This window comes from Stomoxys calcitrans, chromosome 4, assembly GCF_963082655.1.
Source record: "Stomoxys calcitrans chromosome 4, idStoCalc2.1, whole genome shotgun sequence".
Classification (NCBI taxonomy): Eukaryota; Metazoa; Arthropoda; class Insecta; order Diptera; family Muscidae; genus Stomoxys; species Stomoxys calcitrans.
Genome location: NC_081555.1, coordinates 33578955 through 33605156, shown reverse-complemented (window position 1 = coordinate 33605156; position 26202 = coordinate 33578955). Strand labels below are relative to the sequence as shown.

Here is a 26202-nt window from a genome sequence, read left to right as displayed (position 1 = left end):
CGGTCCCTTTGTTATCCGCTCGATCATTAAGTCTATTTCCTCCGCATTTTCAACTTCCCCACACAACACCACATAGCATTATCGGCTTGACAACTGCAGTATATACCCAATGCATGACGCGCTGTCTAAATCCCCAACTTTTGCCAATGGCACTTTTGCAGGTGTATAGGGCAAGAGTTGCCATTCTTGCCCTTTCCGAAATGTTGGGTTTGAAGTTCAATTTCCTGTCCAGCAAAGCACCCATGTTTTTTGCGCTTTCTGTATGAGAGCACACAAATTTTCACTTAAATCGCATCACCCATCTCCAAAATCTGGCGTTTCCGAAAATAAGGGTAAGGGGAGGGTCCGCCCCCCCTTCAGATATCAAAAAATGTAGTACCCTGTTTTTAACACGGAATCATTATGCACCATCTGTGGAAATTTCAAGAAAATCGTTGTGGAAACCAACAAACAAACACAAATTGATTTTTATACCCTCCACCATAAGATATATACTAATTTCGTCATTCTGTTTGTAACTACTCGAAATATTCGTCTGAGACCCCATAAAGTATATATATTCTTGAACCGATCTTGGGTCTTGACTTCTTGACCCTCTAGAGGGCGCAATTCTTATCCGATCAGAATGAATTTTTGCACGAAATATTTCGTTATGATATCCAACAACTGTGCCAAGTATGGTTGAAATCGGTCCATAACCTGATATAGCTGTCATATAAACAGATCTGGGGATTTGACTTCTTGAGCTTCTAGAGGGCGCAATTCCTATCCGATTTGGCTGAAATTTTGCATGACGTATTTTATTTTTACTTTCAACAACTGTGTCAAATAAGGTTCAAATCAGTTCATAACCTGATATAGCTGCCATATAAACCGATCTGGGATCTTGACTTCTTGACCCCTAGAGGTCGCAATTATTATCCGATATGCCTGAAATTTTGTACGATGGATCCTTTTATGACCATCAACAAACGTGTTTATTATGTTCTGAATCGGTCTATAGCCCGATACAGCTCCCATATAAATCGATATCTCTATTTTACTTCTTGATCCCCCAAAGGGCGCAATTCTTATTCGAAATGGATGACATTTTACACAGGTCTCCAACATATAATTTAAATGTGGTCCAAACCGGACCATATCTTGTTTATTGTTACTTTCAACCACTATGTCAAATAAAGTACAAGTCGGTTCATAACCTGATATAGCTGCCATATAAACCGATCTGGGATCTTGACTTCTTGAGCCTCTAGAGGTCGCAATTATTATCCGATTTGCCTGAAATTTTGTACGACGGATTCTTTCATGACCATCAACATACGTGTTTATTATGGTCTCAATCGGTCCATAGCCCGATACAGCTTCCATATAAATCGATCTTTCTATTTTGCTTTTTGAGCTCACAAAGAGCGCAATTCTTATTCGAATTGGCTGACATTTTACACAGGTCTCCAACAAATAATTTAATTGTGGTCTAAACCGGAGCATATCTTGATATCGCTCTAATAGCAGAGCAAATCTTTTCTTATATCCCGTTTTGCCTAAGAAGAGATGCCGGGAAAAGAACTCGACAAATGCGATCCATGGTGGAGGGTATATAAGATTCGGCCCGGCCGAACTTAGCACGCTTTTACTTGTTATGTATAAGATTTCAAAGAGTTATCTTTACTAGTTCTTAAACGCCAGATTTTTTATCACCTTTTTCCCATCTTAAACCACTGTGAATTGCTGGAATTCTCGCCAGGAGTCCAACAGTATTCAAGGGTGGGCATGAACCATGCCCCTTTTTATACCCACCATATATATATTTCGGATCGTCGTGAAATTCTAAGACGATTTAATGATGTCCGTGTGTCTGTCCGTCCATCCGTCTATTGTAATCACTCTACAGCCTTCAAAAATTATGATATTGAGCTGAAATTTGGCACAAATATGTACTTTTGCTGCCCGCAGGTTAAGTTTTTGAGAGGGCCAAATCGAACCATATTTGGATATAGCTGCTATATAGACCGGTCTGTCGATATAGGTCTCAAGCCGGTAAAAGCTTTATTTAGCAGGATTAATTGCCCGATTTCGCTGAAATTTGAAACCGTGAAATGCTTTAAGCATCCCGACATCAGTCCCAAATATGGTTCAAATTGGACAATATTTAGATATATCTGCCATATAGACCGATCTTCCGGTTAAAGGTCTAAGGTCCATAAAAGCTGCAGTTGTTACCCGATTTGGCTAGAATTTGAAATAGTGAGTTGTTCTAAGCATCCTAGCATCAGAACCATATTAAATATGGCTCAGATCGGACTATATTTAGATACATGTGCTATATTGACCCATCTGCCGATAAAGGGTCTGAAGAACATAAAAGCCTTGTTTTTTACCCAATTTCGCTGAAATTTTTTTATACCCAATTTCGCTGAAATTTGCAACAGTGAGTAGGTTTAAGCCTCCCGACATCCAACCTAAATATGGTTCAGGTTGGACTATTTTTAGATATAGCTGCCATATATACCGATTTGTCAATTAAGGGTCTAAGGCCCATAAAAGCTGCATTTATTATCCGATTTCGCTGAAATTCGAAACAGTGGGTAGCTTTAAGCCTCCCGACATCCGACCCAATTATGGGTCAGATCGGACTATATTTAGATATATCTGCCATATAGACCGATCTACTGGTAAAGGATCTGAGCCCATAAAGGCTGTATTTATTACCCGATTTCGCTGAAACAGTGAGTGAGCAGAATGGACTATTTTTCGATATAGCTGCCATATATACCGATACCGATATGCCGATAAATGGTCTGAAGCCCATAAAGGATTTACTTATTACCCCATTTCGCTGAAATTTGAATCAGACCGACTGTAATTTCTTAACTCAGCTTTAGAGAAGACCAAGCCCTAAGAAGTTGCCTTTCCTTACTAAATTGAACAATGATCAATTGACCTGTGGATCAACAATGGTGGATGTTATTTGTCTAGTGATGTGAACCTAGGTTGGAAACAACAAGTTCTTCAACGACTTAGATGAAATTGAGGTAAAGAAAACAGTTTAATGTCAGCTGTGTGCATATTATACATTAGGAAGTTGCAGTAGTTTCGTTTAGAAAACTTGTTCAAATTAGCGGATGTGCATATTCTCACATTATATAGAGATTTTGTCGGCTAGAATTCATACTGGTTTCTACATATTCATCTTCGTTGGATGTCAGATAGACAACTTTTTGGCATTAACCTCTTCATATATTAAAGTGCTGGGACTAGCATCTCAAATTTTGATAAATGGGAATTCCATAATAATATACTCCCAATATATGCCAAGGAATATTTACCTGTCAATAAATCAAAAGCTTAGCATTATTTGGTAAAACGATCGGTAGCAGAAATCATACAGGTTTCCTCAATGATATTTGCACTTCATATATTATGGATATTATATTTCAAATTCAGGGAAGCGCAACTCCCCACTGAAAAGTCATTAATTTAATTGGAATATATTTTTGCTTATTTTGCATCAAAAAAATGCAGCAAAAAAACTGAATAGTTGAGTTATGTTCGAGAGGAGAAAAAAGAAATACAACTTGGCTTTGGCTTAGCACTATTAACACAATTAATGATTGTGCATAATTGCTGCGTGATTTGAATTTCCTTATTAAAATACCATAGTAACCAACATTAAACACCACCGTATCAGTTTATTTGAACTTGAATTGATCTCTCAATAGATCTATCATTTCACGAATTCACAATCTTCTTTTGTTCAATTAATGATCAAATAGCAATTCATTGACTAATTGGCTAATTGGAATGGTTACTTGTTCTGAGCCAAGCAACTACAATGATGTCTTAGTTTGGCATTCGGGCCTTAGTCATGTAGCCGCTACGGCCCGGTTTTATGAGTACCCAAATATGTATATTAGAGTGTCGCAAAAAACAAAAAGTATATTTTTATACCCACCACCGATGGTTGGGGGAAGATTCATTTTGTCATTTGCCGTTTGCAACACATCGAAATATCTATTTCCGACCCTATATATATATATATATATATATATATATATATATATATATATATCTATATATATATATATATATATTCTTGATCAGCGTAAAAATCTAAGACGATCTAGACTTGTCCGACCGTCTGTCTGTTGAAATCACGCTACAGTCTTCAAAAATAGAGATATTGAGCTGAAACTTTGCACAGATTCTTTTTTTGTCCATAAGCAGGATAAGTTCGAAGATCGGACAATATCTTGATATAGCCTCCATACAGACCGATCCGCCAATTTAGGGTCTTAGGCCCATAAAAGCCACATTTATTATCGGATTTTGCTGATATTTGGGGCAGTGAGTTGTGTTAAGCCCCTCGACATCTTTCGTCAATTCGGCTCATATCGGTCCAGATTTGGATATAGCTGTCATAGAGATCGATCCTCCGATTTAGGGTCTTAGACCCATAAAAGCCACATTTATTTGTGTGAGATCCTTTGACATCTTTCTTTAATTTGACCCTGATCGGATTAGATTAGCATATAGCTGCTATACAAACCGATCCCTCGATTTAATGTTTTGGGCCCATAAAAACGCGCAATTTATTGTCCGATGTCGGAGAAATTTGGAACAGTGAGTTAGGTTAAGCCCCTTGATATACTTCTGCATTATGGCACAGATCGGTTCAGATTTGGATATAGCTGCCAAATAGACCGATATCTCGGTTTTAGGTTTTGGGGCCAAAAAAGTCGCATTTATTGTCCGATGTCGCCGCAATGCGGGGCAATGAGTTGTGTTAGGCCCTTCGACGTCCTTCTTCAATTTCACTCAAATCGGTCCAAATTTGGATATAGCTGCCATATAGAACGATCTGTCGATTTTATGTTTTGGGCCCATAAAGGCGCATTTATTGTCCCATGTTGCCGAAAATTGGGACAGAGATTTAAGTTAAGCCCCTCCACATATATCTGCAATTTGGTCTAGATCGATCAAGATTTGCATATAGCTTCCATATAGACCTATATCTCGATTTAAAGTCTTGGCCCCAAAATAGGCGCATTTATAATCTGATTTAACTGAAATTTGACACAATGACTTACAATATGTTAGGCTTTTCCACATCCATGTTGGATATGGTTCAGATCGGATTATTTTTAGATATAGCTACTAATCAGACCAATATTTTGTTATACACAGTTGAACAATGACTTGTACTTATTAGTATTTGGTCCAAATCGGATCATGTTTCGATATAACTGCTGTGGGACATAAGGTATGCAATTTTCACTGGATTTTGATGAAAGGTGGTTTACATATATAGCACAGGGTGGTGGGCATCCAAAGTTCGGCCTGGCCGAACTTAACGCCTTTTTACTTGTTTTGAAACGCATATCCTCCAGTTTTTATACCCTCCACCATAGAATGGAGGTATACCAATGTCTTCGTCCTGTTTGTAACTCTTCGAAATATTGGTCTAAGACCCTATAATGTATATATTTTCTTGATCGTAATGACATTTTAAGCAGATCTAGGCATGTCTATCCGTCTGTCCATCTGACCGTCCGTCCATCTGACCGTCCGTCCGTCTGCCCATCCATCCTCCTGTCCTTCTGTCTGTCCGTCCATCTGTCCGTCCGTTCCTTCTTCCGTCCGTTCTTCTGTACGTCCGTTTGTCCGTCCGTCTGTCCATCCGTCTGTCTGTCCGTCCATCTGTCCGTCCGTTCCTTCTTCCGTCCGTTCTTCTGTACGTCCGTCTGTCCATTCGTCGTTGCGTCCGTCCGTCTGTCCGTTCGTCCATCTGTCCGTCAGTCTTTCTGTCGAAAGAGCGCTAACTTTCGAAGGAGTAAAGCTAGCATCTTGAGAATTTGCACAAATACTTCTTATTAGTGTAGGTTTGTTTAGATTGTAAATGGATGATGTTTTGATATAGCTGCCATATAAACCGATCTTGGATCTTGACTTCTTGAGCCACTAGGCGGAATTTTTATTCGATTTGGCTGAAATTTGTTATGATTTCCAATAACTGTGCTAAGTATGGTTGAAATCAGTTCATAACCTGGTATAGCTGTCCTTTAAACGGACCTGGGGTCTTGACTTCTTGTGCCTCTAGAAGGCGGAATTCCTATCCGATTTGGCTGAAATTGTGCATGAGGTGTTTTGTTATGACTTCCAACATCTATTTCAATCGGTTCATAACCTGAAGCAATATTTGCAAAATTTCGTGATGATCGTATAACAAATGCGATCTCCGCCTTCTTACAAAACAAGACTATTAGCACAGAAAGGATATGCGGACAGACGGACATTGCTAAGTGAAATCAGCAGGAATCTCTGAGTCCAACTATACATTTTGTCACAGTAGCAGTAGTGATGCAGAGTAAAGTTTGTGGTTTTGTAATAAATTCCTTATTGATGTATATTTAGTTTCTCAATTTCATGCCAGGACCTAAAATACTCAACTAGATTCCTTAGAAAACGCTACATCCAACCTTGGATATCGTGGCGGCAGGGGTTATCATTAACCGATCGGCATAATATTTCGCAATTAGTTTATTGGGATCAAAAGGAAAAAATGGAGGGTATGAGTTTCTCTATTTACAAAATTGTTTTCTTCCTTTATAGCATGGGACACTCTAATGTATATACGTAGGGTTATGAATATTTTTTGGAAATACCTCGACATTTATTAAGTACTTAATTTTTTGAACAATCACATTTTTATTCGTTTACTTTTTTCCATAGAAGGGGGATTCACATTTACTTAGTGACGAGCATAACCACCATTGGATGCGTACTGAGTGCCACCACCACTATTGCCAGAGAAACCAAATGAGTTTGTTGAGTGGCCATGATGTTGTGAGGCTGCTGAATAATGGCTAACAGCAGGGCCGGCAGAGAAACCTTGAGAATAGCTGCCGCTGCTATGGCCATGAGCAGCAGGTGCTGCATATCTGGAACTGGCAGCAGGAGCCAAATAATGTTTCGAAGGAGCGGAGGAGTAGCTTCCGCCATTGCCAAAGCCAAGAGAGGAATGGGAGAAGCCACTGGAGTGACCCCCTGAAGAGAAGGATCCATGGGAACTAGTTGCAGGGGCAGAATAACTTACAGCTGGTGCCGAAGCAGCGACAGGAGCCAAATATTGTCGGGAGGGTGCAGCAGGAGCCCCATAATGGGAAGATGGTGCTGAAAAGCCACCCTGAGAGAAACCTCCAGAAATGCTTCCAAATTGACCACCAGAAGAAAAGCTATTGCCATGAGCTGGTGCAGAATAGCTGGCAGCTGGAGCAGCATAGCTAGCAGCTGGAGCCAAGTATTGCCTAGAGGGTTGTGCAAAAGCTCCTGAAGAAGATGTTTGGTGGAAGGAGTTTACAGACTGCAGGCCCGAGTTGAAACCACCCATACTATTCTGAAAGGGTGGCAAATAGGAGCTGCTTAAACCGCCCATGGCAGAGGAAACCAAAACGGCCAAAGATAAAATAAAAATTTTCTGAAAAGAGAAGGATATCTTAACAATGATTCCAGGATTTTTGTAAATGCAAGCTGGCTTACCATGTTTATTGGTGTTTTGCTAACAAGTTCTAAGCTGATGGTCGAAGCACCTGCAACTGATATCTTTTTCGGAGTTTTCAACTGACTTTTATACCCCAAAAAACCCCTACATAAAACAGATAGCACAAGTACCATACTACCATCTCATTATTAGCAAATCTCAATTAATCTCCTTCATATGGGAGTAAGTGGCCACAAAACATTGAAAATATTCCTTCATGTTTTGCTTAAGCCAGAAGATGAAATTCAATAGTTTAACACTGTATTCTTTGTTTCAAATTCCCTCCACTTCCATTTAATGGTTTTCTATAAGAGTTAATGATGTATGCTCTTTTTTCTTTATCTTGGATTTTCTTTTATTCTATACGTAAGACCAATTACGCAAATGTTTGTTTCAAATTTGTTTTGCCACTTGTAATACCTTTTAAGGTGAATACTCACGAATGCTGTGGGATTCCCCTGCTACACGGAAGTTTATTCATCATATTAAAATTAGTGATGGACACGCTGCATTACCTATTCGGGCAACAAAGTATGATCAAATAAGAATGTGTAGTTTGTTGGGAAAATCTTTAAATACACATTGTGTAGCTTCCAAAATGCTTAGTTCAATTCCACATTAATCACCTGCTAGGTGTAGTTCAATGTGGGGAAAATAGGATTTTCAAAGGTCATATGAAAAAAAATTAATCGGTCAGTAAGTCATATAAAATTTGAGCAACCGTGATGTATAGACTATCATGTTTGCTGACAACATTGGGGGATAAGAGGCTAATAAAAGCGAATTAGGTTCGGCCTGGCCGAATCTTACATACCCTCCACAATGGATCCCATTTGTCAAGTTCTTTAGCCGATATCTCTTTGTAGGCAAACAAAGGATAACGAATAAGAATTGCTATGTTATTTGAGGTAAACAAAGATATGAACCGATTGGGGCCATACTATTGGAGACGAAAGTGGAATTCATTAAGTAAAATTTCAGCCAAATCGGATGAGAATTGCGTCCTATAGTTGCTCGTGAAATAAATTCGGGAGATGGATTTACGTGGGAGCTTTATCAGATTGTGAACGAATTTTGACAATACTTGGCAAATTTATTGAACGTCAAAACAAACCACTTTGTGCTAAATTTCAACCAAATCGGTTAGTAATTGCGCTCTCTAGCGGTTCAAGAAATTAAGATCGGAGATCGGTTTATATGGGAGCTATATCAAGTAATGAATCGATTTGGACCATACTACACAAAGTTGTTGATGGTCAAACCAAAACATTGGGTGCACAATTTCAGCCAAATCGGATGAGAACTACGCCTTCTAGTGGCTCAAGAAGTCAAGCTGTAAGATCTGTTTATATGGCAGCTATATCAGGTTATAGACCGATTTAAAACATACTTAGCACAGTTGTTGCAAGTCTTAACAACATACTTCACGCAAAATTTCATCACAATCAGATAAGAATTGCGCCCTCTAGAGGCCTAAGAGTCAAGATATCAAATCGGTTTATTTGGCAGCTATATCAGGTAATGTACCGATTTGAACCATACTAACCATACCAAGTCGTAAAAAAATACTTCATGCAAATTTTCAGCCAAAGTGGATGAAAACTGCGCCCTTTAGTGGCCCAAGAAGTCAAGATCCAAAATCGGTTTATATGGTAGCTATATCAGGTTATTGATCGATTCGAATCATACTTAACAGAGTTGTTGGAAGTCATATCAAAATACTTAACGCAAAATTTTATCACAATCGGAAAAGAATTGCGGCCTCTAGTGGCTCAAGGATCGGTATATATGACTTGTATATTAGGTTATGAACCGATTTTAACCATATTTAGCACAGTTTTTGTAAGTCAAACCAAAACACCTCATGCAAAATTTCATCGAAATCAGATTGGTATGACGCCCTCTAGTGGCTCAAGAAGTCAAGATCCACTATCGGTTTATATGGTAGCTATATCAAAACTTTGACCGATATGGCCCATTTACAATCCCAACTGATCTATACTGGTCGAATAATAATTGCGCCCTCTAGAGGGTCAAGAAGTCGAGATCCGAGTCGAAGTCGGTTTATGCGGCAGCTTATCAAGACATGGACCGATATAGCCCATATACAATCCCAACTGACTCACGCTTATAAGAAGCATTCGCGCACAATTTCAATCGCCTAGCTTTATTCCTTCGAAAGTTAGTGTGATCTCGACAGACGGACGGACAGGTCTAAGTCGACTTTGAATGGGAAGACGATGAAGAATATATGTACTTTGTTGGGTCTCAGATCAATATTTCGATGTGTTACAAACGGTATGACGAATCAGTATACCTTATATAGCTCACTTTGGATCTCATAAGTCAAATTTTTTGAACAAGATTTAGATTCATAATAAAACAAAAAATTTCAGACAAAACGAATAATTATTGCGCAGTCTCAGGAAGTAATGATATAAGTTATGGGAGCTACATCAGGTTATAGGCCGATTGACAGCATAATTGGTATGTATATTGGAAGTCCCAGAGATAAGAATCAAGTCGTGCGATCGGTTTATATGGAAGCTACATCAAGCAAAATCGGATAATAGTTGCGATCTCTAGAGGCTGGAGAAGTCAAGTTGCGAGAATCCGATTATATGGAAGCTACAGCGGTCAAAAAAAGTATTCATCATTCAATGTTTTTTTTTTAATAAGTCTACAAAAGACAATTGGAATAAAAACATATTAAACTAATGATGCAGTAGTGCTTGTGTGATATATATGTACACAATTTCATTGTTTTTAAAGAAAAAAATAGTATTTATTGGAACAAAAAGGGCCATTTTACAGCTGAACACAAAAAATTAAACAAAAAAAGTATTCATCATTGCAAAAAAACAAAAAAATAAATAACATAATTTAAAAAAATTAATACTTTGTTATTCGACCACCGCGTCTTATAACTTCTTTTAAACGGTTTGACATCGATTGGACTAATTTAGCGGTTATATTTTGGTCTATATTAGTCCATTCCTCCATTATCACCTGTTGCATTTGACTCTTGCTCGAAAAATTGCGCGTTCTCAATTTGCGTTCGAGATGTTCAATTGGGTTCAAGTCGGGACTTTGAGGAGGAGTTTTAATGACTTTGGGGCAGTTATACAGCATCCACATCTTGGTATTTAAAGCAGAATGTTTGGGGTCATTATCTTGATAATATTGAAAGTTATTACCAAGCCCAAGTTTTACAGCACTATCTTTTAAATTCCTCTTTAAAATGTCAATGTAATACTTATGATCCATTACTCCATTAATAATTTCAAGATTTCCCGCTCCTGAAGCCGCCATACACCCCCAAACCATTAAACCACCTCCACCATGTTTTACAGTAGCAACTGTGTTTCGTTCTTCAAGCTCTGTATTTGGTTTTCTGTACACTATGACCTTTCCATCGCACCTAAAAAGATTAAACTTGCTCTCGTCTGCAAAAATGACTGTTTTCCAAAATGATTCGGGCTGTTTTACATACATTTTTGCGAAGTTTAGCCTTTTCACTCGGTTTATTTTATTTATAAAGGGCTTCTTACGTGCAGTTCTTCCTCTGTAACTATGCCTTTTGAGTGTATTTCGAATTGTTTGTGTAGTAACTTCCTTCCCTAAATATTCCATAGTGTTTTTACGAAGAATGGTCGCATTTGTCTTTGGAGTTTTCTGAACTTGCCGCACTAGCCAACGCACATCTCCAACTGAAAGTGCTTTTGGTCGACCAGATCTTGGTTTATTGTCAACAGTTTTCGTTTCTGTCCACTTTCTGATGATGGATTGTATAGTAGATCGTGGTCTATTTAATATTTCACTGATAGTTTTTTGAGTTAAACCATTCCTGTGGTGTTTTATTATCAAAACTTTTACCTCATCAGAAACCTCGTTTTGCTTACGACCCATTTTGACAAAAACTATATTTTCAATGAAATTAAATATTTGCTGTCAAGGGCAAAGCCTCCTTTACTAAATAAAACAGAAAAGGGGGATTCCCAAATAATATTTGAATTTGACTTTGATGATAGCACATCAATGATGAATACTTTTTTTGTTCTGTTTTTGGTGTTATTATATAAAATTGCATTTTTTGCGCTAATTAAATTTATTTTTTGAATTTATTTTAAAACATATTACGAAAAATAAACTATTGCATAAAACTGCATTATTTGTTTACTTTAAATTTTCTTCAATTACCCAAAATAAGTGAATTTATTATCAATTTTGCTAATGATGAATACTTTTTTTGACCGCTGTATATATAAACATAGACAACATGGCAGTATAAGATCAACTCATCAAAGTGTGAATACACTCATGACGAAGTTGCAAATTGCAAATTTTGCCCATGAACATTCCACTAAGGAACAGGGGCAAACTTCTCTCATATCAATGAGTGCAGTCCGATTTAATGATAAGAGGTCTCCTTTTTATTGTCGAGTCCGAACGGCATGCCGCAGTGCGACACCGTTTTGGAGAGAAGTTTTACATGGCATAGAACCTCACACATGTTGCCAGCATTAGGAGGGGAAAACCATCGTCGAATATTTTTATACCCTCCACCATAAGATGGGGGGTATACTAATTTCGTCATTCTGTTTGTAACTACTCGAAATATTCGTCTGAGACCCCATAAAGTATATATATTCTTGATCGTCGTGACATTTTATGTCGATCTAGCCATGTCCGTCCGTCTGTCCGTCCGTCCGTCTGTCCGTCCGTCCGTCCGTCCGTCCGTCCGTCCGTCCGTCCGTCCGTCTGTCTGTCGAAAGCACGCTAACTTCCGAAGGAGTAAAGCTAGCCGCTTGAAATTTTGCACAAATACTTCTTATTAGTGTAGGTCGGTTGGTATTGTAAATGGGCCATATCGGTCTATGTTTTGATATAGCTGCCATATAAACCGATCTAAGGTCTTGACTTCTTGAGCCTCTAGTGTGCGCAATTCTTATTCGATCAGAATGAAATTTTGCCCGACGTATTTTCTTATGATATCCAACAACTGTGCCAAGTATAGTTGAAATCGGTTCATAACCTGATATAGCTGCCATATAAACCGATCTTGGGTCTTGAATTCTTGAGCCTCTAACGTGCGCAATTCTTATTCGATGAGAATGAAATTTTGCACGACGTGTTTTCTTATGATATCCAACAACTGTGCCAAGTATGGTTCAAATCAGTTCATAACCTGATATAGCTGCCATATAAACCGATCTTGGGTCTTGACTTCTTGAGCCTCTAGAGTGCGCAATTCTTATCCGATTGCAATGAAATTTTGCACGACGTGTTTGTTATTATATCCAATAACTGTGCCAAGTATGGTTCAAATCGGTTCATAACCTGATATAGCTGCCATATAACCGATCTTGGGTCTTGACTTCTTGACCCTCTAGAGGGCGCAATCCTTATCCGATTGGAATGGAATTTCGCACGACGTGCTTTGTTATGATACCCAACAACTGTGCCAAGTATGGTTCAAATCAGTTCATAACCTGATATAGCTGCCATATAAACCGATCTTGGGTCTTGACTTCTTGAGACTCTAGAGGGCACAATCCTTATCCGATTTGAATGAGTTTTGCACAAAGTATTTCGTCATGATATCCAACAACTGTGCCAAGTATGGTTGAAATCGGTTCATAACCTGATATAGCTGTCATATAAACCGATCTTGGGTCTTGACTTCTTGAGCCTCTAGAGTGCGCAATTCTTATCCGATTGCAATGAAATTTTGCACGACGTGTTTGTTATTATATCCAATAACTGTGCCAAGTATGGTTCAAATCGGTTCATAACCTGATATAGCTGCCATATAACCGATCTTGGGTCTTGACTTCTTGACCCTCTAGAGGGCGCAATCCTTATCCGATTGGAATGGAATTTCGCACGACGTGCTTTGTTATGATACCCAACAACTGTGCCAAGTATGGTTCAAATCAGTTCATAACCTGATATAGCTGCCATATAAACCGATCTTGGGTCTTGACTTCTTGAGACTCTAGAGGGCACAATCCTTATCCGATTTGAATGAGTTTTTGCACAAAGTATTTCGTCATGATATCCAACAACTGTGCCAAGTATGGTTGAAATCGGTTCATAACCTGATATAGCTGTCATATAAGCAGATCTGGGGATTTGACTTCTTGAGCTTCTAGAGGCCGCAATTCCTATCCGATTTGGCTGAAATTTTGCATGACGTATTTTATTTTTACTTTGAACAACTGTGTCAAATAAGGTTCAAATCGGTTCATAACCTGATATAGCTGCCATATAAACCCATCTGGGATTTGACTTCTTGACCCCTAGAGGTCGCAATTATTATCCGATATGCCTGAAATTTTGTACGACGGATCCTCTCATGACCATCAACAAACGTGTTTATTATGTTCTGAATCGGTCTATAGCCCGATACAGATCCCATATAAATCGTTCTCTCTATTTTACTTCGTGAGCCCCAATGGGCGCAATTCTTATACGAATTGGCTGAAATTTTACACAGGTCTCCAACATATAATTTAATTGTGGTCCGAACCGGACCATATCTTGATATCGTTTTAATAGCAGAGCAACTCTTTTCTTATATCCTTTTTAGCCTAAGAAGAGATGCCGGGAAAACTACTCGACAAATGCGATCCATGGTGGAGGGTATATAAGATTCGGCCCGGCCGAACTTAGCACCCTTTTACTTGTTTCTGATGGTCTCGCCAGGATTCGAACCCAGGCGTTCAGCATCGTAGGCGGACATGCTAACCTCTGCGCTACGGTGGCCTCCATGACGAAGTTATGATAGGTATATATGTTCTTGATTTTCTTGACATTTTATGTCGATCTAGCCATGTCCGTCCGTCTGTGTGTCTGTCGATGTCAAAATCAAGCTAACTTTCCAAGGAGTAAGGCTGTACGCTTAAAATTTTGCACAAATATTACAGCTCCCATATTAACCGATCGCCCGATTTTGCTGAAATTTTGAACAGTGAGTTCTTTCTTCAATTTGGCCCAGAACGGTCCAGATTTGGATATAGATCGACTCGGATCACTACCTGTTGCAGCGAAGGTTCGTACCTATCTTAGAAAAACGTACGATCTAAAACTGCACGAGAGCTGGATGACGGAAAGCTGCAAAAACAACATGTGGAAACGGCATGCTCCACTCGGCTGATCCAATTGCTTGAAGAAGATAGTCTCTGTCCCGATAGTATAGCCGAAAGTGTATAGCAATAGTAAATGGGTAACAAAAGTCTCCTCCAAGGAACCTATCTACGATCGGAAGTGTTAAAAATCTACTGAAGCCGAGAATGTGGTATACAGGGCAACTTCACAGTGAGTAGCAACGCGCCAGGCGAAGGAGTGGAATTGGTGGAAGATGAGGGAAGAGTAACGTCTTTCCCACAAGAAGAGGTATAAGGAAATGGAAAGCTGTGGGTGGGAGCGAATCGAGATGTTCAGGAGCCAAAATGAAGTCTGAGATTTCAATCAAAGCATTAAACATCAAACTGATGGCTTTTGTACAGGCACATCCTCCTGCAGAGACAAGAGGTTCGATTTCGGACCATAATGTTATATAGCTCTAATAGCAATTTTTATTTATTTTCCTTTGTTTGCTTTAAAAGAGATACCGGGCAAATATCTCGACAAATGCGATCCATGGTGGTGGGTCCATAAGATTCGGCCCGGCTGAACTTAGCACGCTTTTAATTTTTTCCGATTTTCTCCCACTGTGCAGCATCCTGTACACCCGAGCAGCTAAAGAAAATGAAACAAGTTGGGAACTTCTTCTTTGAGACAGCCCGCAACTTTATCTACATCGGCAACACTGATGGAGAGACCAAGTGAAGAAACACATCTCGAAGCTAGGTGTTAGAAATTGGAGAATGAGCGCTGGAAAATCTCGAGGAGAATGAGCGCTGGGAAAATCGAGGGGCTGGGAAATCTATTCTACGTTTGGCTAGAGGAACAAGTGGAATTGTAAATACCAGCTAAAGTAAATATATATGGCATGCATAGAAGCCATGTAAAAACTTCTTGCGAAAGATGTGTCGCACAGTGGCACTCCGCTCAAGATCAGCTGTAACAAGTAAAAGCGTGCTAAGTTCGGCCGGGCCGAATCCTATATACCATGGATCACATCACATCACCACCATGGATCGCATTTGTCGAGTTCTTTTCCCGGCATATCTTCTTAGGCAAAAAAGGATATAAGAAAAGAGTTGCTCTGCTATTAAAACGATATCAAGATATGGTCCGGTTCGGACCACAATTAAATTATATGTTGGAGACCTGTGTAAAATTTCAGCCAATTCGTATAAGAATTGCGCCCATTGGGGCTCACGAAGTAAAATAGAGAGAACGATTTATATGGGATCTGTATCGGGCTATAGACCGATTCAGACCATAATAAACACGTTTGTTGATGGTCATGAGAGGATCCATCGTACAAAATTTCAGGCATATCGGATAATAATTGCGACCTCTAGGGGTCAAGAAGTCAAGATCCCAGATCGGTTTATATGGCAGCTATATCAGGTTATGAACCGATTTGAACCTTATTTGACACAGTTGTTGAAAGTAAAAATAAAAAAAAATACGTCATGCAAAATTTCAGCCAAATCGGATAGGAATCGCGCCCTCTAGAAGCTCAAGAAGTCAAATCCCCAGATCTGCTTATATGACAGCTATATTAGGTTATGGACCGATTTCAACCATACTTGGCACAGATGTTGGGTATCATAACAAAACACGTCGTACGAAATTCCATTCCAATCGGATAAGAATTGCGCCCTCTAGAGGCTCAAGAATTCAAGACCCAAGATCGGTTTATATGGCAGCTATATCAGGTTATGGAACGATTTGAACCATACTTGGCACAGTTGTTGGATGTCATAACAAAACACGTCGGGCAAAATTTCATTTCAATCGGATAAGAACTGCGTTCTTTAGAGGCTCAAGAAGTCAAAACCCAAGATCGGTTTATATGGCAGCTATATCATGTTATGAACCGATTTGAACCATACTTGGCACAGTTGTTGGATATCATAACAAAACAAGTCGTGCAAAATTTGATTCCAATCGGATAAGAATTGCGCACGCTAGAGGCTCAAGAAGTCAAGACCCAAGATCGGTTTTATGGCAGCTATATCAGGTTATGGACCGATTTGAACTATACTTGGCACAGTTGTTGGATATCATAGCAAAACACGTCGTGCATTTCATTCATTCATTCCAATCGGATAAGAATTGCGAACTCTAGACGCTCACGAAATCAAGACCCAAGATCGGTTTATATGGCAGCTATATGAAAACATGGACCGATATGGCCCATTTACAATACCAACTGACCTACACTAATAAGAAGTATTTGTGCAAAATTTCAAGCGGCTAGCTTTACTCCTTCGGAAGTTAGCGTGCTTTCGACAGACAGACGGACGGACGGACGGACGGACAGACGGACGGACATGGCTAGATCGACATAAAATGTCGCGACGATCAAGAATATATATACTTTATGGGGTCTCAGACGAATATTTCGAGTAGTTACAAACAGAATGACGAAATTAGTATACCCCCCATCTTATGGTGGAGGGTATAAAAAGGAAGTTCCTTATCATTGAGCTTAAAATTGAATTGGGCAGCACTCAGAAGTTTGGCTCCACTCCTTAATTGCATGATCTGGGGTAAATTTGCCAATTTGCTTTGTATAGTTGGCAATCCTTCCGATCTTGTTCTGCTATCTAGTGGTAGGTGTCCGTATCATCTTTGCAGAAAGGCTAAAGGAATCCTGAGCGTTAGAGGAAAGAATACTGATATCTGCCTATTTATGAGAAAGATGAAGGTTTGTCAATTCCGAGACACCACAGTTCCTCAACAGAATGGTTTCGCTATCTCAAGTTTAACTACTAGGGAGTGTTCTGAATAGGAAAATGAACAGGAAGTGTCACAACCGGAATCGAACTGAGAATGCTCACAGATGAAATGAGGCCACAATCCACGGATAGCCCTCTGGATGTCTTTATCCGTTCGAAAATGCCAGACTTATTTTCATTTTTTTCCATCCCACTTTGCGACAATAGGATACTTGGATGGATTGGAAGAGGTTTCTGATCGAATACCTGAGACAAAACTTGAGGTCGAGCCACTGTAGCCAACGGCTCAGTCATGGATTGTTGGAACTCTGGGATTGCAATATGGAAGTTCTTGCCTTACGAAAGGATCAAAGCTAGAGGGCAGAACTGATTTGGGCGTTCTCATTGAGGATCCATAGACTGAGTTCTGTTGCCGGCTACCGTGCTATATCGGAATGCGTGAGGTTTTACGGCCTTAGAGGCCACAGGACTGCCATCAGTAAACTGCAGGAGGAAATCCGAGATATAACGGAATGCGAGAGGTGGTACGGCCATAGGGACCAGAGGACTGCCATCAGTTAACTTGGTGAATTTGAAGCCTTTATGGGCGATACAGTCCGCCGTCGTTTTCATTGAGGACCCATAGACTAGGTTCTGTTTTCGGCTACTTGACCATAATACGGTCCTGCAGGCGGATATCCGAGCTATACGGGAATGCTTGAGGTGGTACGCTCATAGGGGCCAGTGGACTGCCATCAGTAAACTTGGTGAATGCGAAACCTTTATATGCGATGCAGTCCACGTTAAGGGTGAGGGAGAAGAACTCGCGCGTAGTACTTTCGAACGGTAAATCTGTCTGTAAGGCAATACAAAATACTATGGGGGAACACTATGTCTCATACATAGGACTACTCGTATGTGTATCGTACATAGGACTACGAGAGTACCACTGCACTATAGCATCCACTCATCTTACTCATACTCAAAAAAGCTGTGGTTCTTTTTGCCATTGCCTTTTCCAGAACTAAAAAATTCTATTAAAAGCGAGGCTATAGGGTTCTGGCTGATTGATTTTAATGCACGATTACTGAAGAGTTTTCCATAGAGCGTCTTGGCAACATTAGAGGCTGGCAATGAAACTTTCACCCTTGCGTAGCTATTTTGAAGATCACCTTGAACTCATTTTGTTAAAGAAACAGTTATGGTTTTTTTTTTTTTATATTTACAAAAATATAACGTTTATTAATTTAATTATGATCACAATTTGACTAAAAGAAGTGGAGACCATCTAGTGACGGAGATAACCACCATTGGCAGCATATTGAGTGCCGACGGAGCTGCCGGAGTACTGTGCAGCTGGAGCAGAGTAGCTGGCAGCAGGGGCAGAGTAGCTGGCAGCAGGGGCAGAGTAGCTGGCGGCAGGGGCAGAGTAGCTGGCGGCGGGAGCAGAGTAGCTGGCGGCGGGAGCAGAGTAGCTGGCGGCAGGGGCAGAGTAGCTAGCAGCTGGGGCTGAGTAGCTAGCAGCTGGGGCAGAGTATCTGGGAGCGGGGGCGGAAGCAGCGCCATATGAGTAACCACTGCCATGAGAAGAAGCAGCAGGAGCTGAGTAGCTGGCAGCTGGAGCAGAGGCAGCGAAACCTCCGGAATGTCCACCAGATGAGAAACCACCGCTATGACCATGGGAAGCAGCTGGGGCAGAGTAGCTGACAGCTGGAGCAGAAGCAGCTTGAGCATAACCACCAGAGTGGCCACCGGATGAGAAACCACCGCCATGACTATGGGAGACAGCAGCAGGGGCAGAGTAGCTGACAGCTGGAGCAGAGGCAGCTGGAGCTATGTATTGGTTGGATGGGGCCGAATAGCGGACAGCTGGAGCTGAAGCAGCTTGGGAGAAACCACCAGAGCCATGGCTGTAAGAGCTAGAAGCAGCAGGAGCAGAGTAACGTGCAGCAGGAGCAGAAGCAGCATGGGAATAACCACTGCTGTGGCCATGGGAAGCAGCAGGAGCAGAGTAGCTGGCAGCAGGAGCAGAGTAACTGGCAGCTGGAGCAGAGTAACTGGCAGCTGGAGCTGAGAAGCCACCGGAATGGCCACCGGAAGAGAAGCCACCGCTATGACCATGAGAGACAGCAGCTGGGGCAGCATAGTGAGCGGCTGGAGCAGAAGCAGCTGGAGCCAAGTATTGTCTGGAAGGAGCGGATGCAGCTTGGGCAAAACCTCCAGAGTGACCACCAGAAGAGAAACCGCCAGAGTGTCCACCAGAGTGACCGCCAGAGTGGCCGCCAGAGTGACCACCAGAGTGACCGCCAGCGTGACCACCAGAGTAGCCACCAGAAGAGAAACCACCTGAATGTCCATGGGAGACAGCAGCTGGAGCAGCATAATGAACGGCTGGTGCTGAAGCAGCAGGTGCCAAATACTGCCTGGAAGGTGCAGAAGCACTACCTTGATGTGGTGGCAAGTAAGTGCTACTCAGCGAGCCTCCCAAAGCCGAGGAAACCAAAACGGCCAATGTTAAAACAAAGATTTTCTAGATGAAAAATAAATGGAAAACTTAAACTGTTGGATCTTGGACATCAAGATTTTCCTCATTCCACTCCTACTCACCATGTTGTTGGTGTTTGGCAAATGTGTTCTAATCCAGTGAACGCAGTATCCGAAACTGATACCTTACTCCAAATTATGCCATACTTTTATACAAAACTCAAATAAAATGAGAATGAACATGGAATGACGGAGAACACAAGTACCACCGAGTATTTGGCAAGCAATTAATTCAATAAACGAAATAAAGCAGCATTGAGCTAACCAATGAACCAAACAACCAACCAACCAGCCAGCCAGCTTTCCAAAGCCTTCCTTGTCCCCAAACACTATGAAATGTTGTCTGTTCTTCTTTTCTCTGCATTGTTGGGTGGCTGGCTTTCGTACTCTTAGTGGTATGTTCTGAGACTATCTTTGGATAAATTATCGTTTTGCCGCATTGAAATTAATGACGAATTTTTAATTTGTCCGATTACTTAATAGTTGGCTTATCCTAATGTTGCCGCTGCGAATGGGAAGCAGCGCGTCATGACAAACAAAAAAATCAATTTGCAATTTTTTTTTTGTTTGCTGTCGAAATTTAAGAAAGTAACCATTCAAGAACCACAAAATCGCACATAATTGACACTGGTCTTACCACTATGGTTGATGATGGTGTTTTGTTTTATTTGGTTTCATTTTGTTGAAAGAAATTTTTCTATTTTAGCTTCCAGCTAATTAGTCAACTTGGCTCCATGGAGGATATGAATAAACATTTTTGAGTGTGCATTTTGGTTGAGTTATTTAAGCAACTGAACTCATCAATTTGAATGCCATCTTGAAATTGATCTATTCTAAAGTTCATTAACACTTAACTAATGAAAACAGGATTGAGCAGAAGGAAATTGTTAATCCACTTTAATTTTATGGTTTCGCAACACATGCAGCTTCGAATGAATTAAATGCTAGCCACCGGATTACACATTGCAACTGCATAATTTCATTGAGGAACAGGGACATACTGTTCCTGCCGATTCAAGTTTCAGCTCAATAATAAGGGGCCTCCTCTGTATAGCCGATTCCGAACGGCGTGCCCACACCTCCTTGGGGAGAAGTTTTTATATGGCAGGATACCTCACTAATGAAGCCAGAATTAGTAAGGGGATAACTGCCGCTGAAAATTTTTCTGATGTCCAGGCCGGGAGTGCGATAATTCCTTGGGGAAAATGTTTTACCTTGCAGCATACCTCACAAATGTAGCCAGCATTAGTAAGGGAATAACCACCGCTGAAAAATTTTCTGATGTTCACAGTGGGATTTGGGTTAGGCGTTCGGACTCAAAGGCGAACATGCCGGACGCGACTCCGTAGTCTGAGTTGGAGTCGGAGTAGAGCAATTTTCCTGGAGTTAGAGTCGTAGTCGAGACAAAAAATCACCAATTTTTTAGCGTACAACGCTATTGTTCTTCGCAAATGTTCCATAAGGATCGAACGTCAGAATTTTCTTACTCAAAACTAATTCAAAGTAATCCTGAAAATACTCTTGTTAAAAACTACTCTGTACTAGTATCTCAGAAAATCGGATAAAAATGCCAATGGCATTAAGAGACCCTAATTAAGACCCACCATGGATTCTGCTAAAAATGTATACAAAATAAATTAAGATGAAGGACATCATTTTATTCTCCATACCAAACTTCTGTCAAACCAGGAAAAATTAAAGCTTCTACGAACCGAACAAGGATAATCGAGAGACCTGTTTATACGGGAGCTATATCAGGTTATATACCGATTTGACCGACCGTACAGTTGTTGGGAGTCATACAGAACTTTACTTTACTAATTGGCTATGACAGTACATTTGTTCCACTAGCCGAACGTAGAATAGCGTTCCAAGCGCCTTGATGTTCTGCGCTCATTCAAAAATCTCTAATACCAAGTTTCGAGGTGTCTCCTACCACTTGATCTTTCCATTGGGATTTTGGTCTTCCCGGTTTGCGTGTACCACCGTGTTTGACTTCAAAAGACTTCTTTGCTACAGCTTCTTCATCCATTCTCGCAACATGACCTAGCCAACACAGCCGTTGTATTTTGAAATGTGTAACTTTGCTATCGTCGTAATACAGCTCATAGAGCTCGTGGTTCATACTTCGCCCTATATTCTCCATTAATAAATACTTTTTATTAGTGCAGGTAGGTTGGGATAGTAAATGGACCATATCAGTCCATGTTTTGATATAGCTGCCATATAAACCGATCTCTTATCCGATAGGAATGAAATTTTGCACGACGTATTTCGCTATGACTTTCAACTGTGCCAAGTATGGTTCAAATCGGTCAATAACCTGATATAGCTGCCATATAAACTGATCTTGGGTCTTGACTTTTTGAGCCTCGAGAGGTCGCAATTATTATCCGATTTGAGTGAAATTTTGCACGACGTGTTTCGCTATGACTTCCAACAACTGTGCCAAGTAAGGTTTAAATTGGTGAATAATCTGATATAGCTGCCATGTAAACCGATCGTGGGTCTTGACTTCTTGAGCCTCTAGAGGGAGCAATTCTTATCCGATTGGAATGAGATTTTGCACGTACTGTTGTGGTATCACTTCCAATAATTGCGCTAAGTATGGTTTAAATCGGTCCATGTTTTGATATAGCTGCCATATAAACCGATCTTGGGTCTTGACTTCTTGAGGCTCTAGAGGACGCAATTCTTATCCGATTAGGTTGAAATTTTGCATGAGATGTTTTGTTTTAGGGCCAAATATGGTTTAAATCGGTCCATAACCTGATATAGCTGTCATATAAACTGATCTGGGGACTTGACTTCTTGAGCCTCTAGAGGTCGCAATTATTAGCCGATTTTCCTGAAATTTTGTACGACGGATCCTCTCGTGATCATCAACATACGTGTTTATTATGGTCTGAATCTGTCTATAGCCTGATACAGCTCCCATATAAGTCGATCTCTCGACTTTCCTTCTTGACCCCAAAGGACACAACTCTTATTCGAATTGGCTGACATTTTACACAGGCCTCTAACCATAGCCATATCGTGATATCGCTCTAATATCAGCGCAAATCTTTTCTTTTATCCTTTTTATACCCTCCACCATTAGATAGGGGGTATACTAATTTCGTCATTCTGTTTGTAACTACTCGAAATATTCGTCAGAGACCCCATAAAGTATATATATTCTTGATCGTCGTGACATTTTATGTCGATCTAGCCATGTCCGTCCGTCTGTCCGTCCGTCTGTCCGTCCGTCCGTCCGTCCGTCTGTCTGTCGAAAGCACGCTAACTTCCGAAGGAGTAAAGCTAGCCGCTTGCAATTTTGCACAAATACTTCTTATTAGTGTAGGTCGGTTGGTATTGTAAATGGGCCATATCGGTCCACGTTTTGATATAGCTGCCATATAAACCGATTTTGGGTCTTGACTTCTTGAGCCTCTAGAGTGCGCAATTCTTATCCGATTGGGATGAAATTTTGCACGACGTGTTTTGTTATGATATCCAACAACTGTGCTAAGTATGGTTCAAATCGGTTCATAACCTGATATAGCTGCCATATAAACCGATCTTGGGTCTTGACTTCTTGAGCCTCTAGCGTGCGCAATTCTTATCCGATTTGAATGAAATTTTGCATGACGTGTTTTGTTATGATATCCAACAACTGTGCCAAGTATGGTTGAAATCGGTCCATAACCTGATATAGCTGCCATATAAACCGATCTTGGGTCTTGACTTCTTGATCCTCTACAGTGCGCAATTCTTATCCGATTGAAATGAAATTTTGCACGACGTGTTTTGTTATGATACCCAACAACTGTGCCAAGTATGGTTTAAATCGGTCCATAACCTGAAATAGCTGCCATAAAAACCGATCTTGGGTCTTGACTTCTTGAGCCTCTAGCGTGCGCAATTCTTATCCGATTTGAATGAAATTTTGCATGACGTGTTTTGTTATGATATCCAACAACTGTGCCAAGTATGGTTCAAATCGGCGCATAACCTGATATAGCTGCCATATAAACCGATCTGGGGTCTTGACTTCTTGAGCCTCTAGAGGGCGCAATTCTTATCCGAATGGAATTTCGCACGACGTGTTTTGTTATGATACCCAACAACTGTGTCAAGTATGGTTCAAATCGGTTCATAACCTGATATAGCTGCCATATAAACCGATCTTGGGTCTTGACTTCTTGAGCCTCTAGAGGGCACAATTCTATCCGATTTGAATGAATTTTTGCACGAAGTATTTCGTTATGATATCCAACAACTGTGCCAAGTATGGTTGAAATCGGTCCATAACCTGATATAGCTGCCATATAAACCGATCTGGGATCTTGACTTCTTGACCCCTAGAGGTCGCAATTATTAGCCGATATGCCTGAAATTTTGTACGACGGATCCTCTCATGACCATCAACAAACGTGTTTATTATGGTCTGAATCGGTCTATAGCCCGATACAGATCCCATATAAATCGTTCTCTCTATTTTACTTCGTGAGCCCCAATGGGCGCAATTCTTATACGAATTGACTGAAATTTTACACAGGTCTCCAACATATAATTTAATTGTGGTCCGAACCGGACCATATCTTGATATCGTTTTAATAGCAGAGCAACTCTTTTCTTATATCCTTTTTTCCCTAAGAAGAGATGCCGGGAAAAGAACTCGACAAATGCGATCCATGGTGGAGGGTATATAAGATTCGGACCGGCCGAACTTAGCACGCTTTTACTTGTGTTGGCTAAGAAGAGATGCCGGGAAAAGAACTCGACAAATGCGATCCATGGTATATAAAATTCGGCCCGGCCGAACTTAGCACGCTTATACCTGTTGTTTTTAATAACAAGACACAAAGATAAGGATTTATTAACCTACAATTTAAAAAAAAAATAAAACATAAATATTAAGAAAGTATTTTTCACCAAAGGGAATGTGTCCTTAAAAAGTTTGAAAATTGATCATCTTTAAATTAGTTTGCTAATCTTCAGCCTGAATCTTCAAAATTAGGACAACATTTTTTTTTAGTGTAGGCTGTAGAAGTAGGTATTAAACATGTGCATGTTTTGTTTATTTTATGTTTATTTTTAGCCATTGATTTGCTACTACATATTCAAATCTCTCTTCTTTTGCTTCTATACTAGACTTAATAGAATGTAGTTTCATTTGTGCCTTTGACATTTTTCGCTCCATTGTCCAAACATAATCAATATAATGATCATACAAATGGTTTAAATTCAAATTCACACGTCAAATAAATAAAAAGTCAATAAATGAATAAATCAGCAGAGATACTTTTAAATTAATAAAATAGTTGATTTTGGAATTGGGAGAAAAAAATATATACACACACATCATTAGTTACTCGCTTGATCGGTACACTTACGCTTCTGTGGATAATTCCAAATGATTTCAATGATGTATTGGATGGTGTTGCTATTCATTGACTTGAAGTGATTTGTTATAATGACTGATTGTTTAACTGCTGTCAACATGACATAAAACAATGAATTATTTAATTTCTTATAACAATAGTAGGCAGTCCCACTCTACTACAGTAAATGTAGTGTCTGTTAACAAAAATAAAAATAACAACACATGCCAAGTGAAATAAGACCTCACTTTGACGTTTTTGGGGCTTTACTTTAAGCGCCTTTCCATTTTGTTTAATGGGGCATTTTGATAGGGATCAAATGAAACTCAATTGGATAAGATGTTATGAAATCAAAAGTGTCAAAGCATTGCCATTCGCTTCATCCAGAAGATGTGCAAGACCTACGACCAAAGACGACAGTAGAGATACTGGGTTCCCTTTCCACCGCCGAGTCCCTCAAGCGCATCCTTAAGGAGGCTGCAGATGTGCAAGACCTACGACCAAAGGCGACAATAGAGATACTGGGTTCCCTTTTCACCGCCGAGGAGATAACTTATGCATTGATCAAGACAACGGGGACCACGGCTGAAGAAGCGGCTGCACAGCAAATGTAAATTTGTACATGAACATTCCATTAAGGAACAGGAGCAAACTTTTCACATATCAATGAGTGATTCAAGATTAACCTCAATGATATGGGACCTAGTTTTTATAGGCGATTCCGAACGTCGTGGCGCAGGGTAACACCTCTTTGGGAAGACGTTTTTACATTGCTGCTATGCCATGTAATTAAGGCAAATTTCGCCAGCATTAGGTGGGGAAACCCACCGTTGAAAAATGCGTTGAGCGTCATAGGGGGGGCATGCCAACCTCTGCGCTACGATGTCTGCGCAGCCAACTGCACTTAATCCCAGAA

General features: G+C 40.3%; 1 protein-coding gene across 1 annotated transcript; it reads right to left on the bottom strand.

Moving 5' to 3' along the window:
* Positions 1-6748: 6748 nt before the first annotated feature.
* Positions 6749-25407, bottom strand: LOC106090924 (prisilkin-39-like). Its single transcript, XM_059367086.1, has 7 exons — positions 25299-25407; positions 21525-21535; positions 19495-19906; positions 18718-19440; positions 7240-7326; positions 7069-7170; positions 6749-6888 (listed from the first exon to the last, which is right to left on the bottom strand). The coding sequence occupies exons 1-7, from the start codon at positions 25405-25407 to the stop codon at positions 6749-6751; spliced, it is 1584 nt and encodes a 527-aa protein (XP_059223069.1).
* Between the last annotated feature and the right edge of the window lie 795 nt (positions 25408-26202).